The sequence below is a fragment of the Empidonax traillii genome, unplaced genomic scaffold (genome assembly GCF_003031625.1).
Source record: "Empidonax traillii isolate 1590-97213 ecotype Southwest subspecies unplaced genomic scaffold, ASM303162v1 scaffold30:size3273891, whole genome shotgun sequence".
NCBI lineage: Eukaryota > Metazoa > Chordata > Aves > Passeriformes > Tyrannidae > Empidonax > Empidonax traillii.
This window is the reverse complement of record NW_020955223.1, coordinates 278,813-297,845: the sequence shown is the minus strand read 5'-3', so window position 1 is coordinate 297,845 and position 19,033 is coordinate 278,813. Positions and strand designations below refer to the sequence as shown.

The window sequence follows — 19,033 nt, the reverse complement described above, 5'->3', positions numbered from 1 at the left end:
AGATGTGACACTGCTGTGCATGTGGGATAATGTCTATGAATATCAAGAGTAAAATGCCTCTGGAGGTTTTCACACTTCTATTTTCTATGGATATAACCTTGGTTTAACCGAATTAACTATTTTCATAAGAGACTGTGTCGTTTTGAATGGTCATCACTGACGCAGTCATTACTGTGGTTTTTGGCTGCAGTATTTCCCCTATGAGTCAATATAATAAACCGGTCAGGAATGATGGGGTTTATCTCACCTAATTCCACTTACTCATCGTGAACCAATCTACTTTAAACAAATCATTGCCCTCCCTCTGTAGAACTGTCATAAGTAAGGTGGTTACTTACAACAATTTAAGTGTAATTTACTCGAAAGTTAGAATAAAGTGAATGAGGAGGAATGGCGACTTTCTGTTCAATTTAGAAAATAAGTTTAAATTTGACAGATGTCATTTACACAGGTATAATTTAGATGAGATAATTCTTCCTTTAATACTTCCTGACTTTGTTTGGCAGGCTCAGTGTACACAGAAGGAGAACTTTGTGCTGTGGGTCAGACCTGGCATGCACATACAAGTTTGCTGATAAGCTTCGTTCATGGTAAATCTCCTTTCTTCTGTTTTCAGCATTACAACATTACTCCATGTTCTGGAGTTGGAGCTGCTGTCCTCAGTCAAAGGCACAAGGCAATCACAAGGACTGGAAATATGTAAGCAGATTAAATGGCTGCTATACTATAAAGTCAGCTATTACAGAGAGCTGGTATTTAAGTATTCTCAGTCAGAAGAATAGTAGGGCATTCTCATGTGATATTTTCCTTTTAGATTTTTTGTATGTTTATAAGAGTGTAATTAATTTTTCTCAAGTATATATAACAAGGAATATAAGCACCAGCACTGGAAGAAAAATTAAATTACCTTAAATCTATAAGTTTCAGAAGGAAAATATTCATATGTTCATAAGGAACATACTATTTGTCATATACTATAACTGGAATATTCCCTACATTAACTTACAGGTTAAGTGTGGAATGATTAATTAGTACCATCTATCATGCCCCAAACCATATCACTTCTCAATTTAAATGATGAAGTATTGCTGGATTTTTCTGGTCATATTGCAATTCCAGAAATAAAGCTGCATTTCCAACATGTTCCTGGACAGTGCAGTAGTTTCAGTAGTGCAGCTTTTGCTTTGGCAGCTTTTGTGTACTCGCCAAATGATGGCATCAGACATTTTAACTGCTGAGTTTTCAGCCTCATAATGGCAGTCAATTTTTCCCTAAGCATCAAGTTTCCATGCAGTGCGTGCATGCATGGCAGTCATCTATTGCAAATATTTGATTGCATTAATGAAGAGAGAGTACAGAGAGTAAGAAGGTTTTTTCTCAGTGGACTTGTTCAGTCAAGCAGTGTAGCCTGTGTACTGTTGCAGCCAAATGCTAAAACAAATATACCCCCAAACCTGTAAGATATTGGAGATTCTATAACAAATTTTACATGTTTAACATGCTTTTACATGTTTCTAATTTTGTAAAAGTTATAAAAATGGTTCTTCAATAATCTCTACTAAAATCAAGCTGATATTAAGTGAAGTAGTTACGAAATCACACATAGGAAGGCCATACCTAATTTTATTACTGAGAGATAAATACATCTGCAGTTCTATAACAGGAGGCTTAATAGTGTTTTCGTTTAGGGTTTCTATGGGTCGGAAACAGATGTGGATTGGAGGGAGGAAGACAGGAAAAGGAAATAAATAGACTGCAAATACTTATGTCATCTGTCCCTTTTCATTAAGGACAGTCAAAGGGTTGCACCTTTCTGCATCATGGGTTGTGTCATCTCTGTGCAGCCCCACAGTCCTGAGTCCAGGCTGGGACTCTGCTTGGCTCACTAATGCAGATCTTTTTTTCTTTTAGCTGCTTAGATTCTTATCCTCAGAGCTTTGTATCCATCAAGGTAAGGGGTTAAGAATTTTCAATTCAGATGAGTTATTTGGTATTCAGGTACAAATTTTTCCCCCTTCTCTTTTCTTGATTCTTGGTTGAGGGAAAATGGCAGTCACTGTTAGTTCCTTGTCAAATTGAGTTATTCTTATTTTATCAACACTTTGTTTTCATAATGTTCCTCTTCCTGGTTTCCCCTTATGCTCCCAGATGTGCCTCCTTAATATTCAGAATTCCTTATATTTATGGGGCAGCCTTTGGAAGCCAACACAGCCACCATCCAGGCTGTGTTGCATTTGTGGAGCATTAGAAGCCCTCTGTTCTGCCTGCCAGCAATAAAGATGCCATAGGATTACCATGTTCTCTCTTAGCACCTCTGCACTAAATGCTACTTGAAATCAATGTTTTTAGGGAGGTAAATTTATTTTGGGAGTGGAAATTATATTTTATTGTGAAGATCGGAGGCACAAGGGAGTCTCTGTGGCGCAATCGGTAAGCGCGTTCGGCTGTTAACCGAAAGGTTGGTGGTTCGAGCCCACCCAGGGACGTACTCTCCCCTTTCCTCTGCCGTGGCAGGGGGGTTGGAAACAGATGACCTTAAAATCCTTTCCAAACCTAACTATTCTATGAAATTTTGGAAATTTGGAATTCTCTGTTAGCCTCAGGTTCATTGAAACCCTGGTTTGCTGAAGTATCAGCAATGGAAACAGACTAAAATATTTCCACGTGTCATCATTCTAAAATGAAATTGCATAGAAGTGGTTTAATTTAAGAAGAATATTGCAGTGTTCCTTGTTGTGTCCTATATGTTTTTCTGTATGGTGCTCTGTTGTGTTGCTGTGAGCTCTAAAGTATATGTGTCATTTTATTATATTGAAATGTAATATATTTATACAAAATAGCAACATGGGCTACTGTGACTCCTCAGGCTTAGCAAAGATTTTTCATTTAGGAATTAACAGATAAGTGAGTAGTTGCGTCACTTGCAGCAATATTATATAAAAGCCTGGTGAGTTGGAATTTACAGGACAGCTGTTATTGTTTGCTTCTAGCTTTAAATCTCCTGTGCATGGCACACTTTAATAATTACTCACATGACAGTCATATGTATCTAATTCTTTTATGTGATGTTTTTGCTTATGCTTTAAAAACACTTGTATTGAGAGGCTTAACTAACAGTATATGACTTCCTCTAAAGCCTAAACCCAGAACAAATCCATATGCAGTGAAAACAAAGAAGGACATTATCCTTCAGCAGCTCTCTTGTGGACTCTTTGCAGGAACTTCAGTGATAGGACAAGGAGTAATGGGTACAAATTAAAAGAGAAGAAATGTAGTTAAGACATTAGGAATAAATTTTTCACTGTGAGGGTGGTTATACCCTGGACAGGTTGCCCAGGGAGGTTGTGGATGCCCCGACACTTAGAACACTGCCCCCCACAGAGTGTTCAAAGCCTGACTGGACAAGGCCTTGATCAACCTGGTCTAGTATGCATGGCAGGGGGTTTTGAATTGATGATCTTTCAGGTCCATTCAACCCCTAAACACTCTATGATGCTGTGATTCTATTCTGTGGGGCAGCCCTTCTCTCACAGAGCTCTCTCTCCACAGCCCTGTTTTCATGGTATGTGGAAGAAGAATTCAATCTTTTTGAGATGTCTTCCTTTCTTAGTGCTGGAGCATAGGGATCTAAATACTAGGAAAGAGGCAATCAAAATGCTGCTTTCAAAGCTGAAGGCAAATTCTCCAGCATTCTATCAACTTGGGAGCAGGAAGCTGACAATTACCTAGTGAAGAGACGAGCCAATAACCAAGAAAAAATTCTGGCTTTGATCTAGGTGCAATAGAGCTGCTAATAAAACCAGATGAGATATTTGATCTTGTCTGTTGGCTTTGACAGAATGCTTCTACTCTACAAATAAGGAGCAAGAAAAACAGCTTCTAGTTTTCAGAAGGTGCCTCTGTGCCCTCCAGGTGGCAGAAGAGTGCAAAGCAACTTGGAAACAGACTTCAAATTCCAGTTTGTTTTCAACACACTAGATTCAGATCGTACCAGATAATGAGTTTAAAATTAATATTTTTTTAGAACATCGTGCTATCCTAAATTTCAGAGCTTCAGATAGTAAAAGGCTATGAGTTTACTGAAAAATCTATTACACTTCATAACCATGCTAAGAAACAGATGAAGGAGTCACTAGGAAGCAATGCAAATAGATTTCATGTTGTGTTTGGGCTGTGCATTGTCATGTGTTTGGCAAAGAGGTAAAGGAGTTGTTCAGACAAAACCCACAGAAAATAGCTACTGAGTTGTTGCATGTGAAATTTCCACAGTATTTATGTAGAGTTAACATAGAGAACAGATTTTTACACCAAGCTTTTGAAGCTTTCTGAAGGAAAATATAAGAACATTGCTATGCACCTAGAAGGAAGATGAGAGAGAAACTCAGTCCGAAGGTCAGCCCCTGGCCCATAGTTTTATTAACAGAGTGGTGACACCTGGAATTCTGTAGTGGGTTTCTGTGGCTGGGTTTTGGTAGTGGGCGGGGGTGACAGGGGTGGCTTCTGTTAGAAGCTTCCCATGTCTGGTGGAGCCAATGCCTGCCGGCTCCAGGACGAGCTTCCTTCAGCTGGCCAAAGCTAAGCCAATTAGAAGTGATAGAAACGCCTCTGTGGTAACATAATTAGGAACCAAAGGTTGTTGCACAGATGAGAATTCCAACCAGGGAAGAACCGAGTGAGAACATTGGAACAACAATGCAGACACCAAGGTCAGTGCAGAAGGAGGGGGAGGAGGATTTCCAGGCACCAGAGCTGAGGCCCTGCAGCCCATGGTGCAGACCATGGTGGGGCAGCTGTGCCCCTGCAGCCCATGGAGGACCATCGGGGTGCAGAGACCCACCTGCAGCCCATGGAGGGGCCCATGCTGGAGCAGGTGGATGAATGAAGGAGGCTGTGAGCCCATGGGAAATCCAAGATGGAGCAGGGTCCTGCCAGAGATCTGCAGCCCGTGGAGAGGGAAGCCTATGCTGGAGCAGGTTTTTCCAAGGTAGGACTTGTAGCCCCTATGGGGGCCCCACGATGGAGCAGCTCATTTGTGAAGGACTGCACCCCATGGACAAGTGACCCACGGGACAACAGTTAGGGAAGATCTGCTGCCTGAGGGATGGACTCACGTTGGAGAGGTCCATCAAGGACTGTCTCCCATGGGAGGGACCCCACAGGAGCAGGGGAAGGACTCCTCTCTCTGAGCAGCAGCAGAAACAACAACTGACCATAACCCCCATTCCTGTCACCCTGCACTGCTGAAGGTGAGGAGGGAGAACATGGAAGGAAGGAGGGGTGGGGAGGAAGGTGTTTTTAAGATTACTTTACTTCTCACTCTTTTGCTCTGATCCTGTTAGTAATAAATTCAAGTACTATCCCCACTTTGAGTCTGTTTTGCCTGTGAAGGTAATCAGTAACTGACCTCTCCCAGATCTTAATTCATAAATCCTTCTCTGTTTGTTTGTTTGTTTGTTTATCTCCTTTGTCCGGTTGCAGAGGGGAGTGAGAGAGCAGCTGTATTGAGTACCTGGCATCCAGCCAGGGTCAACCCACTACAAATGGATACTCAAGTCTTGTTACAACAAATAGATCTCTGAGATCCTGATATATAGACAACAGGAAAGGCTGTGGACATGGTAATACCATTGTATACAGGGCCAGAGAAACACTACTTTAAACATGAGCAAGGTCTTAGAAACAGTGCTGTTTACTATTGGACATGCTTGTTAAAATGCCTATTTAATAGTTAATCTGTGGGAGGTAGGTCCATGGGGGGTAGGAATGCAGCTCCTGAATCTCCAGGAGGGACAAAAACCTGCTGTTCCCAAAGCAGCTGAGGGTATCCCAGCTCAGGAGGAGGGACATGAAATGCTGGTTCCTCTCACCTCGTGACAGGCAGGGACACTGTCATCTGCAGGCACAAACCACAGCTTGTCTTGCAAGAAATTCTTAACATTAACTCTTAAACTATTCAGCAGATTGGATGCAATTAGCAAAAACAATAGTTTCAAAAGCTACAGGTACTTTTGAAACAAAGTATTTGAAGTCTGTACCCAAGAGCCATATATGGACCGGGTAAAAGTTCAAAGGACCTATTGTATCTATTTGTATCTATTGTGTCTTTTTGTATCTATTGTATCTATTTTGTTTCTCTTGTATCTGTAGCATCTTAAAGTAGCTGAGAGAAACTACGTAGAACTCCAGTTCTACTCTTTGTGTGCTGTGAGGCTGGCGGTCTGCATGGATGTGGTTTTCCAGAGGTCCTTAGAATATCATTGCAGAATCTGGGGAACCAATAAATTTGGCTCTGTGCAGTTTCTGTAGGAATTGAAATTTCATATGACTGTGGTAAACCAAACATGGTATAGAGGCAGGTAAAGCTGTAACAGCAATGGATGTTCTTTCGAATTGAGGAATTAGTCTTATTCCCTGTTAAATGCTGAAAGATAAAAATAAACAAGAAGGTAAAAAAGACTATTAACCCCCCAAAATTGTGAAAAGCGTTTTTCCCAAATTAAGGCAGGCTCTATTTGGGTGACTCTTCTTGACACACATTCTAGGCACTGTTGTAGAGAATTTCCTGGGAATGGGGAGCAGACTCTATCACTTCAAGATGTTAAATACCTTAATCAAAAGGTAGTGGTTAACAACTTTGGATAAAATTGCCCAGAAAAACTTACTATGGAGGAAGGATTTCAGTCCTGAGATTAGCTCACCTGGTTAGAGCATAGCCCAACTAATACTAAGGTTGTGGGTTTGATCCTTGTATGAGCCATTTGCTCAGGAACTGGATTTAATGATCCTTGTCAGTCCCATCCAACTCAGAGGATTCTGTGATTTCATGAAGAAAAAACATTTCCTTTAGACCAGTTCATAGAGAAGGTAAATTCAGATTCATAGAACCTGACAACTGAAATACTGAACTATTTTTGCCTTTTTTCTACCCTGAGTGAGCATGCAGTTTTCTACCAGAAGGTTTCTTGGTTTTGATAAGTGTTCTTCTGATATGTTGATATATTTTTAGGATGAGTTCTGAGGCTGATGTTTTGGAGAAATAGCCACAGGCAGCTCAGAATATTTGGACAGTAAAAATGACTGGGAATTCAGGAAAAAAAAACTAGAAAAATACTCTTCAGGGCCAGTAATTTGCGTATGAGTCAGTAGGTGGTGCACAATGCCATTGGAAATGCAGAACTGCTCTCTCTTTCACTAAGGCTCATCAGAATCGGCATTTCACCCGAAGAGCCAATTTCAGTAGCTTGAAAGCAATAAGATATTGATAATAATTATTGGAATGAATTATATTTCAAAAGCTGGTGTTCAAAATAGCATTCAAATGTATTTGTTTTAATAGTTCTATTTGTTTGTTTTGGTAGCTATATTTGCCTTAACGAGAACCATAATTTCTGTAATAATTGGAGAGTATACATAGGCATGGAATCATGTTTAGGAAATTTTGTTAATGTAATTTTGCTCATGTAACACCTATATTCAATCCCGTGTTTTCCAGGAAAGGACAAATTTATTCCATCCTTAGAATATAGACATGAAGCCTTTTTTTGTTTATATACACAGGTTGCATTCATAACATCTAAGATTCATGGAGAAACTCTAGAAATTCAGTGGATTTTTGATGAGCTCAGAATGAGGTGTGATTAAAACTAGATGAATTAGGAATTTCTTCTGTTTGCATGTCTAGGAATTGTTTTATTTCAATTTACTGTTATTTCATTTTTTTGGGATTTGTAGACATGATTCTAATACTGTAAAACCTTGCATCAAGTGGGTGATGGGAAAGCAGTTTCCAGGAGATCCTATCTGAAACCACTACAGGAAAACTAATCAGAAGTCACATCAAAAGCTGCAACTTAGACCTGTGTGGTGGAAGTGTAGATTCATTAATCTGTTAATGCTGTTTTGTCACTCACTTATATTAAAGGAAATTTGTCCATTCATAGTGTTTAGCACAGTATTCATATTTTAAACTGACGAACACTGATCCTTAAGATGACTGTCAGTGTCTCATGATTCTCTTCCCAGTGAAGTAGGCTGCACAGTTACAACTGCCCCTTCTACAATCACTTTCTGGGTTTTGGGTTTCTTCTCATTCTGTGATGGTCAGATTTATGGTGTTCTTGTTGCCCCTGTTTTTTGTCCATTTAGGCCATATTCACACAAAAGCATCTGCTACAGAGAACCCAACATGATGCCAGCTGAGCCTGCTGCAATGGGAAACAGGGCCCAGGCAAGCAAGTTATGCTCAAGATGAGCAAGGAAAAGGGAGACTGAATTCATCACCCCCTGGAAACTACTGGGTTTTTTGATTAATTTTTACTTGAGTGATTCCCCTTTATCCAAATGATTGCCCTGTATATTGGGATCACAGGCTGAATGACTGAGATAGGGTTGTTTTAATGGAAATATATACTTATAAAAGTGTAAACCAGCTTCAAGATCTGTTGCCCACCACAGCTAGTAAAATTTAGGTGTCAAGAAGACTATGTAGCAAGCCCAGTTCATACATGCAGAGGCACTTTAAATGCTTCTAAAGACTTTAGTAAGATTTATGGATACAGTAAGGAATATTTGCACTAGAGACATCTGGCTTCAGCTTAGATACAATTCAAAGCACCTTCTGGCAGGAGCCCTTTAACCTCTGTTCATCTCCTGGGGAGATGGAGTAAGAGGAGCTCACAAACAGATCCCATTTATTGATCACATGAGTGGAGGTGATTGATCCCACAGATTCCTGGCAGAAGAACGATCTGAATGTTGCAGTACCTTCATTTGCATAATTGTATCACAACCAAGCACTGTGCATGTCCGCGGTCTCTCTACCCAGCTCTACACGGCTTCTCCAGCAGTTCTCTTCTGATGCACTACAGCCAGGGCTTCCTGCAAACTTTGACTTTCTCTTACTTACTCCAGCTGTTTTCCTTCCCTTCCAGGTTTCTTTAACCTATTTTATCCTTACTGTCTTAGCTAATTTATGCAAATGATCTAGATATATTGCTGCTGATAATTAAATTCTCAAGAGATAATCCATATAGGTAGGCAGACTACTCCTAAAGATAATTAAGACCACTTTACCAGTTTATTCAACACTTTATATTCCCAAAATTAGACAATATGAAAGCTCCCTGCCTTGTCTGCCATTGACCTCACTTATTTTCGGCTATGATCCTTGAAAGACAGTTTCTTCAATATTGTACATAACATAAGCAAAATACTTGATCATGCAATAAATTTTGATGAGCTCAAAACCTGTAGGCCAAACTGAGTATCTTCTTGGTGCTAATGAGGCTGGAAATTGTGGGGTAGGCACCATGTATTTTTTTATTTAATTTCCAAATGAGGCTGCTTTTGTGGCAAAGGTCTGAAAACATAGAATTTGGATGTTATCAATGAGCTGATGTAAAGGAAGTGTTTTCTGCCTAGCAGTACATGGCATGGAATAGAAGATAAAGGAGAAATCAGAGGATGACAAAAGAGACAGTGTTTCCCTTTGTAGTCTCATTTCTAAGCCTCAAGTGGCCCTTTAACTGTGGGTTTTTTTTGGTTTGTTTTTTCCTCCTCAGGCAGCAAAAGTCCACCTTCCAGTCCTAGCAATAACCTTTGCATACATCCTAGCAGATTACATAGACCGAAAGATGAAATATTATCTTTTCAGTCCTTATAGGAACTGCCTGGTTTGAAGTTAATCTACATGAGAAAAGAAACTCTTACAATTTTAAAGCATTGAATTATTTTCTTTTTATAACAACAAAAAATTTATTTTGAAATAGTAAAACAATGTTTGAAATATGAACTCTTGAAGAATCATCATTATCATCCAATGAGTAAATGCAGGTATTTACCTGCAGTATGTTTAACTCAGTGAAGAAAAAAGGGGCTGTATTTTATCACAGAAATTCCTCTCTTTACTAATGCCACACACAGCTGCAGGCACATAGTAGATGCACTTAAGGTCATGTTTTAAAATTTTCCCTTTTTTCTTCATTGGTTCATTACAACCAAAAACAAAAAAATGTCTTTAGAAAGAGTTTTTATTGCTTATTCCTCCTTGCACCCTTTGGAGCTGCCTTCAGCCTCTCCACTGTTAGCCTTTGGAGTGGTGCTTTCTTCAGGTTACAGGGACTTTATTCTGGTATTTTCCTCATGCTCCCCTTTGGGGGTTCCTGCTGACTAAGCCTTTCTCACCTCTCCCCTTACCTGCTTTTGCTGTTGTCTTCATGGGCCTTTCTGTGTTGTCCCAAGCACGTTCTCAATTCCAAAATCATGGCTGTTGTAATTGCAGTTCATTTAGGGTTTTATCACTCTCTTGAAAGGTCTCAGAGAAGAACAGTCTTTGCTTCTCGTGATGTTTTTTGTGAAGGCAAATTATTAAGGTTAGCAACAGCAGGTAGTTCTGTGTCTCATACAGAACTGAACAAACTGCAAGGGCCTAACAAACCCTGACCTTCCTGACAAGACAACTGAATTTGAGATTCCTTGTACGGACTTCTGCACATCCTTTCTAAAGCACACCGGCACAGTTCTGCTGATTATAGCACAGCACCATCCAGCACAGCTTTCTCAAGAGCTTTCTGTCTCCAAGTGCAAGACAGAAGCTTCATTTTCCTTCTACCTTTAAGTGAGATGATGATCTTCCTTTCAGCCATTAACCCTGCTTAACATTTGGAAAAATAGGAAGGAATTATTTCTGCTTCTGAACTTCTCATACTATGAGGCAGAGAGTTACCGAGTGAGTTTCTTGGGGTCTTTTCAAAAGGTGGTGTTGAAAGGAAGAGTCAAGTAGACAATCACATCCTTAAGAAAGGTGTAGGCAGCCTCCCAAGGCTTTAAGCAAAGGTTTTACAGCAATGGGCTAACAGAGTTACAGCGATGCAAATGTATTATAAAATCTGGGTGCAAGTATCTGCCAATGCATCTAAGCAAGTAACTTAACTCATTAAATAGTTTCTTTTGGAACACTGGACATGCTTTATTTCATTACTTTTTTTCACAATTTATTTAAACATCTCACATATACAAAATACATTTTCTTTTTTTTTTTTTGAGAAATGATGATTTTTTTTTTTTTTACCCTTTGTAGAAGATGGAAATGAGATTTGAAAGCAGGAGCACCTGATTTTGGAGGAAGAGGACAAAGATGAGGAAAAATGATCCACATGCTTAAGCTGTGGGTGAGACAGGACATTCTATGTTTTAAGACAGACTTCAAAGAAACAAGAAGCAATACTTTAAATGTCATTAGCACCATCGAAGTTCAAGTATTGGAAAGATACTCTGTAATTATGCAATTAGCACCACTGTATTTTGACTGGAACTGAAAGTACCCCAGATTGTATGGAGAAGCTCCTACAAAAGATGTGGATCACACTTGATTTAGTGTATGAGGTAGTTTAAACCTTTGGAAGTTGTGGATTTAAACTTCCTCTGTGGAAGATATTCAAAGGCCACAAATGGTGCAAACTTTCATGACTTTTTATTTTGGTTTTTTTTTTTTCTTTACAAAGGTTGACATTTCCCAAAACAAGGTGTTAAATCTTGAAAGACTTCCAAGTCCGTTTGGGGCTGTATTAAATTTCATTGCACAATGCTCCAATCAGTTCTTCTCCTTCTCTTTCGCCCAGAGTTTAAGCAAGTAGATGAACAGAAGAAATGGAAGGAGTCAGCTTTCATTATAAAAAGAAATGACAAGAGAATAATTTGGAAGAGGCTTTAAGTTAATTTTAGTTCATTCATTTAAAACAGACTGGGCCAATGTCCAAACCGAATTCTTGGTCAGCGCTGCCAATATCCAAAGGTGCAATGTCAAGAATGGGCAAGCGGGATGGCTTATTTGTTCTGTATTCAATGATTGTTTTGCCCCATTCATTGTTCTTTCTCTGTAAGACAAGATTAATTTCAATCGTTATTGCATTGTTCATAGTATTATGTAATTGTTTCACCTGAATGGATAATTTCTGAAAGAATTTTGTATTAATTTGCTTCCATTGTTTGCAAATCAGATACCCAATATCCAACAATTTAGATTTCTGACACAGATAAAATATTTACTTGAATCTTCTGAAGTTGTATGTGTAATGCTCTACATAAACTGCAATTAGGTATTTATTTACACTGATGTTAAATCCACAGAGAACCCTGCCTGAGTGTTTCAGGACTTAGAGATTCTGCCCCTTCTACAGCTTGTGCAGTTTTTTTTCATCAGCCTTCTGCTTACACAGAATTTGGATCTCCTCCCTCTGAAAAGCTTTTTTTTTTTTTTTCTGCCACACTGCACAGTACAAGATAAGATGCATTTGTACCCCAGTCCTTTCCACTTGTTAAGGATCTGGACTAGTTGGGTTTGTAGGCTATTTATCTTCATTGGGTAAAAATTTCTGGTTTAACTGATTATCTAAGTGAATCAAAGCATGACTCTGTCCCCAATCATGTGCTTAAACACAGACAGTCACTGTGCCCATGGATTCTATGTTACTTACCGAGCATCCATCCTCGAGGACACTGAAAGTGAATCTGCTATTGCCTTCAGCTCGTAGCTCAACATCGTTGGATCCCTGCAGCATAATAGCCTTTTTGAGGTTGCCAGTTTCCGCATCCATGTAGGCAATGCTGTTCTTGCAGTGGTAGGTGATGTTCTGGGAGGCGTGGTTGGCCAGCAGACGCATGAAGGCAAGTTGGGTGGCCATATCCTTTGAGGTCACTCCTTCACTATTGTATTCAAACTGAAAAACAGAGAGGAACCCAGTCACTTGTATTGGTGGGGAAAGAAGGATGTAGTGCAAGTGTATGATAGTCGCTCTAGAGACATTAAAAAAAAGAATCACCTAGGTCTGCAATCACTTGTCTATTGCCATTTCAGAGCTAAAGAGTATCAAATAAAACTAGTAGGAGGTAGACTGACAACCAGACATAAGTGAATGTAGTTAATCTGTAGAACTCTGTTCCAAGATATGGTGCTAACAGTTTATGTGGATTCAGAGACAAGATCAAATAAGTTCAAGGAAGACAATTTACTGTTTCCACATATACACAGAAATATTGTCTGTCTCAAGAAAACACTGAATCCCTTTTTTTTTTTTTTCCGAGTCTAATAGGATAGTGTCTGTGGATATTACAAATGTTTGTCTCATTCCTAAATTCTTTTTATGGCATCTACTTTTAGTGACTGTAAGAAACAGGACCCTAGATTGTTTTGACCCAGTGGGATCAGTCTAATCCTCTAATATTACAGATCTTGGACACTTTGATTTCATCACAAGATCAACTCAATTTCATTTAAGAATTATGTAATTAGACCTCCTTCAATGTACAAAAGTGATTTATTTGTAATTGGCTGGGATGGTGCAAGAAGACATTTCTTGTTTTTATTTACACTGACAATTCTGTATGTTACTGTGGCATACACTGTGGATCTGTGATGTGTAATATAAATATATAATTATATAAATATGTTCTTCAGGAACAGTGTCATATGTAAGAAAATCTCTATTAAAAGAGTAAGCAAATCTGGTTGTCTTACTTTTTCAGAATTTCTGGACTGTCTTTACACTATTGTACCATATTGCAGTCCAGGCTTCCCTCAGCAATAGCCATTAGTCATGCTGAATTGATCATTAGTAGACATAAGAAATATTAGAACAATACTGAGAAACACTTTTAACAAACTGTGATCTAAACCAGAACCAGAGCTCTGTGCCCTTGAGATAAAAGGTAGTTAGTTCCCTTTTCCATATTTCTCCTCTAAGAGAGTTCAATTTATCTGCTTGATTGCTGAGAGTCAGAGAGTTGGGAACTCTTCAGACAGCATGTAGAAAACAGTCATCCTCCCATACATCACTTACCTGGCTGCCTCCATTGATAGTTTCACTAAACCATATGTGCTTCTTGTCCTTGGGATTCTTGTTGATATACCAGTTCTTAGCGGGAATATTGTCAGGGTTGGCATAAATGCAAGTCTCACCAGTGGCAAAGTCACAGTATACTCTAATGGCATCTGCAGAGCAGCCTTGGTTGGGATCAATCCAGTAGAAGCCTGCCATCGAGGAAAGAAATGTGAACAACAGTTCACTCAGCTTAACCTTTGCATTCAGTTCATATTCACCTGTCTGATATAGGAACTCAGAGAGAGGCCATAAGTATCACAGCTAGGTACAATATTAAGGTGATAAGTGGGATGCATAGATATTTTGGATTGTTAGGGTATAAGTAACTGTATTTGAAATCTAGGGTTAAGTATTTTTGCATTGTTTTGAAAAAATTATTGGAATAATGTGCAGCAATAACTATAAAGAGCTTTTCAAAATGTATCTATTTTCAGTGGAGACAGCAATAACCTCTTTGTCATTTAGCATTTTTGCCAGGTGGCCAAGGATGCCACCAAAGGAAGTTAATAAGCTATATGGATTCCGAGCCAGAAAGGGTAAATATCTGGCACCAACATACCGCTGCTCCATTCTGGGTGGCTAAGTCTTAGGTCACGACAGGTGCGAGCTGGGTTCTTTTTGGAGCCTTCTGGGGTCAGCAGGGTCTCAATTTGGTTGTTCAGTGTTTTCAGAGTGGCATCAACTTCATAATCCTTGGGTCTGAGAGAAGGCTGATCAGCCCGGTAGTATTCTGCATCAAAGCCAACTTCATATCCACCACCATTGGGACCAGGGGGACCAGGGGGACCAGGAGGTCCAGGAGGACCCTAAAGTTTTCCAAAAGCAAAAGACAAGAGTCATTCTGTTAGATATATTTTTCTCTCAATCAAATGCATACACATACACATACGTAGTCCTACTTAACTCCTGGCACCCCTAGCTCTAATCAGAGGCAGCACATATGGACTTGCCCTGTGGTGATTGCTATGGGCTGAAGCAGTGGAAGATGCAGTGTAGGACTACCACACTCCTTTGTGTATTTGCTGTCTGGTTGTAAGGAGTGAACAAGGACTTCAAGTTTAGACCTAACAGGGAAATGTTTAATATTTTTTTTAATAAATAAACTCACATATATTCCTACACTGCTAGGCTTCTTGTGCGACATAAATGTGTTAAATCAAAAAAATAAGAGTTATACTCACAGCAGGACCTTGGCTACCGTGAGAGCCACGCACACCAGCAGGGCCAATAGGTCCAGGGAGACCATTGCGACCATCTTTACCAGGAGGACCAGAGGGACCAGGTGGACCCTAAAAGGAAATTTGAACAGTTTAATGATGGTAAAAACACTACAAATAGAGATTCGTATAAATGGGAGTGTACATATATATTGCACAAAAGTAATGGGAGAATTATTAGAAATTAGAAATGGTTTGAAATTCACATACCCTTGGGCCAGCAGGGCCATTGTTACCAGGAGGACCTTGATCACCATGTTGTCCCTATTGGGGAAGATACATACACAGTCGTTAAAAAAAGCAGTGGCACATGTTTGTGTTTGCATGATTCAAGAAGGAGCTATAGTCGGAGAATGGTATTCTAGGGCTAATTACATTTATTAATGAAGTATAATATAATTCCATTATAAATGGAATTTAAACTGCCTGTTTTGGGGAGGAAAGAGAGAGGGCGTAAAGAGGTATTTAATGGGATAACCTATACAATTCTCTATATTGTTTCTTCAGCTTTCAGAGAAGGCTTTAAAATAAAAGTCAGAATTCCTGAAGGCAATACCTCAATTTAAAAGGGAAGAAAATTCATAAATTACTTCTGCTTTATGATAGAGAGGCTTTACAATTTCTGGTCAAAATAAGAAATACTAACAAAAAGACAGAGTTTTTTTAATTCTGTGCTAGCCAAACGCAGTCGAGTTTCTAGGCAATTAATAGTACTCATAGTTCTAAAGTCATTAAAATAATTAATTATTAAAATTATTAATAAAAGCCTATTAAAATTTGCCATTTAATAGGGAGAGCACTGAGTGTTAAAGAGACTCTTAATGCCCTTTGAAAATGATGCAGAGTGGAGTAAGTGGTATCAATCTGCTGGGTGGTGCATATATAATTCCACCCTAGGGTGACCTTATTTCCTTTTTTTTTTCCTCCCTCTCTTTATATTCAAAATCCTAAAAATCATTTACTTACAGCCAGACCAGGAAGACCCTGCAATCCATTGTGTCCCTTCAAGCCAGGCAGACCTCTAGGACCCTTATCACCAGGGAGACCTTTCTCACCACGTGGACCTTGTGGGCCCTAGGAAGGAACACAGTAGTCAGAGGAATAAGCATAAACATTCTACATTATGCCATAGGTTGCCCCAGTGTGTATAAATTACATCCTGTTAACACAACCAGGAAGGGTGCTAATGCCAAACTTCCAGGACTGATCCCATAAAAGAGAATGCTGATTGAGATTCTAGATCCATAAACATTCACAGGTCCTTAAGCACTACTTTTTGGGCTGGTATCTTGAGCAGAGTCATGAGTCCTTATTATTAAAGCATGTTTTCTCTTCCTTCATCAATGTGGTAATATATTTAAAATCAGACTTACAGCAAGACCTCTTGGACCAAAAGCACCAGCAGGACCGACAGCACCAGCAGGACCCTGAAACAAGAATAGAAAATGCATGTCACTGCTGTATACTGTTCTAATGAAGGTTCCATGCTCAACACATCTTTGCAGAAAGTGAAGTAATTATCCACATATTGTAGAGGTGTGAGGTATTTTATGTATATATGTCTGGTGGACAAATCTTAGTCCTCTTAGACCTTAATAAAAAAATAATGGTCTCATCAACTTACAGGCTCACCACGGTTTCCAGGCTTTCCAGAAGGACCAACTTGGCCATGAGGACCAGGAGCACCCAGAGCACCACTGGGACCAGGATTACCAGGAGCACCACGCTCACCCTGGGAACAAAGGAACACAACAGTAGGGAGTGTGCTACTACTGAATTACACATATTGGAATATTTCTTCCATGACAGTGAAATAAAAAAACCAGACAAGTTACCTTGAAACCAGGAGCACCATCACGGCCTGGAGGACCATCATTTCCAGGATTGCCCTGTTAAAAGACCATGAAAAAATATTAAATTCCATCACCTTTCATCTCACATGGAACTGTGTGTCAGTTTAATTTCTTCTAATGATAGTAAGAAGACATTGAATGGAATAGTATTAAGCTTGAAGACAAAAAGGTCTTCCTTATAGATACCATTCTCAAATCCCTCAAATACATTAATTTTCTCAGAAAATTAAATTACTTTAGCTGTAGTACTTCACAAGGTTAAATGGATTCCTTTGTGAACATTAATTTCACTTCACCTGTTTCACTGTGTACAAAAGCAAACCTTTTCCTTCAGAAAATTCCCATGGAACATAAAGTTTGTTTCTTTTTAATTATTATTCTCTGTTCCCTTTGAGATCCTGCAAGTCTCAGGACCCTGCTTTAAGGTGAACTACTAACTTGGACAGATAAGTTTATCTGCTACTCTGTGAAGGTGTTGGAGCAGGGCTCTGTTCTCCAAGTAATCACCTACAAGGCAGGACATTAGAAGGAACAATTTTTTCCAGTCCAGTGTTCCCATATTACACCTTCTGCACAGGACTCACATCACCATTGTGCCTTAACCTGCAGTTCAGCAGTACCTGCCACACAGGCCAGACTTAGCTCTGTAGTGCTTTTACCCTGCAAACTTCAGGTTTTGTGGAGAGAGAATTCACATTGGGAAACACTGTGTAGCTCAGCCACAAGGTTTAAGTGTATCTGTTTTGTTAGAACTCCAAAATGGTGCTGGGTGTTGCACAACTCCAACAACTGAATTATAACACTTTGTGTAAGGTGCTTCATAGGCCTTCTGAGTGGGTTTTAATTTAAAAAAGCTTTGTCTTTAAAACCGTGAATCACTAGATACCTCAAGTAAATTTTTATACTTGAGGTATATTATACTACAATTATACTACAATTTTTATACGTCCCTGAAAGATATGTATAATGTGTCTTACATGATGTTTAGGAAAATTTGTTGATAAACAAGGCTTTTGTGATATACTCTTCTCTATAGCCAGAGTAAATCCCTCAGAATGTACTATTTGTTCTCAGTTCCAACAATGAAGTAATCTTTTCCCCACTTCATCTTTCTTGGCAATTAAGTAAAGAAGTCAAAAGATTCTGATAGTGACTCCAGAATGTATTTCAGACATAAGTTGTGCCTTGAAGAATTTGTCACCTAATTAGGGATGGGAATCCATATCTATAAAAATCCTGATATAATTTTCTCTGAAGACTTTGCAAGGTACAAGTCTGCTAGCAGAACAATCTCCAGTTCCATCCACTTTTTCTGTGTATTTGTCTTTGCCTCAGAATAAAGGAAAAGCAATCTGAAGTGGAATAAGACAGCTTACATCACGTCCAGCTTCACCAGGAGCACCATTTGGACCAGGAGAACCCACAGGACCAGAGGGACCACGGGCACCAGGAGGACCAGAAACACCCAGGGGACCAGGTTCACCCTAATACAGGAACAGTGGTAACAAAATGTGACATTATAATACAACACAAACCAGTCTTACAGAACTTTTGGCCTTTATCTAACAAACATTTCTCTGAAACCAGTTCAGGAAATGAAGAAGAATCAGGATATGTGAAACATACCTAACTATATCAAATATTATCTTCATTCTAAATTTTACTATCAGAAACCTCTGATGACAGTCAGAAATATGCTTACTTGCTGATAAAAGTCTTGATTGTCTGCAACAAGCCATAATTTCTTCCATTGCTCAAAGTCTGTTAGGTTCATATCTTCTGTTTCCAGCAGCAATGGAAAGAGCAGAATCTACATCTCCTTTTCCCTGGTTTCCCATAAATGGTTTTTTTTGGATGTGGTTTTTTGTTTGGGTTTGTTTGTTTTTCTTTTTTTTTGGTTGGTAGTATTGTTTTGGGTTTTTTAAACATTATTTGTTTAAAGCAGTTTACTAATCATATACTCACTGTTGCTCCAGAGATGCCTGGAAGACCACGTTCTCCCCGAGAGCCAGGCAGACCAAGGATACCAGGAGCACCAAGAATACCCTGAGGACCTGGGGTTCCAGGAGGACCCTGTGATGTGAAG

General features: G+C 39.3%; 1 protein-coding gene, 1 long non-coding RNA gene and 1 other non-coding gene across 3 annotated transcripts in view; 2 read left to right on the top strand and 1 right to left on the bottom strand.

The window, feature by feature from the left end:
• Positions 1-19,033, top strand: part of LOC114072832 — a 23,835-nt gene extending 4,802 nt beyond the window's left edge. Inside the window, exons 2-3 of the long non-coding RNA XR_003574236.1 lie at positions 18,283-18,448; positions 18,924-19,033. This is a non-coding gene — a long non-coding RNA (uncharacterized LOC114072832). The remainder of the gene's footprint in view (positions 1-18,282; positions 18,449-18,923) is intronic.
• TRNAN-GUU lies at positions 2,413-2,486 on the top strand. Its single transcript has one exon. It is a non-coding gene; the product is annotated as a tRNA-Asn (tRNA).
• Positions 10,982-19,033, bottom strand: part of COL1A2 (collagen type I alpha 2 chain) — a 39,698-nt gene continuing 31,646 nt past the window's right edge. Inside the window, exons 41-52 of the mRNA XM_027910641.1 lie at positions 18,913-19,020; positions 18,324-18,431; positions 16,930-16,983; positions 16,719-16,826; positions 16,468-16,521; positions 16,061-16,168; positions 15,305-15,358; positions 15,059-15,166; positions 14,437-14,683; positions 13,836-14,026; positions 12,474-12,716; positions 10,982-11,873 (exon numbers count right to left, since the gene is read on the bottom strand). Coding sequence (XP_027766442.1) covers positions 11,727-11,873; positions 12,474-12,716; positions 13,836-14,026; positions 14,437-14,683; positions 15,059-15,166; positions 15,305-15,358; positions 16,061-16,168; positions 16,468-16,521; positions 16,719-16,826; positions 16,930-16,983; positions 18,324-18,431; positions 18,913-19,020 — 1,530 coding nt within the window. The 3' untranslated portion in view covers positions 10,982-11,726. The remainder of the gene's footprint in view (positions 11,874-12,473; positions 12,717-13,835; positions 14,027-14,436; positions 14,684-15,058; positions 15,167-15,304; positions 15,359-16,060; positions 16,169-16,467; positions 16,522-16,718; positions 16,827-16,929; positions 16,984-18,323; positions 18,432-18,912; positions 19,021-19,033) is intronic.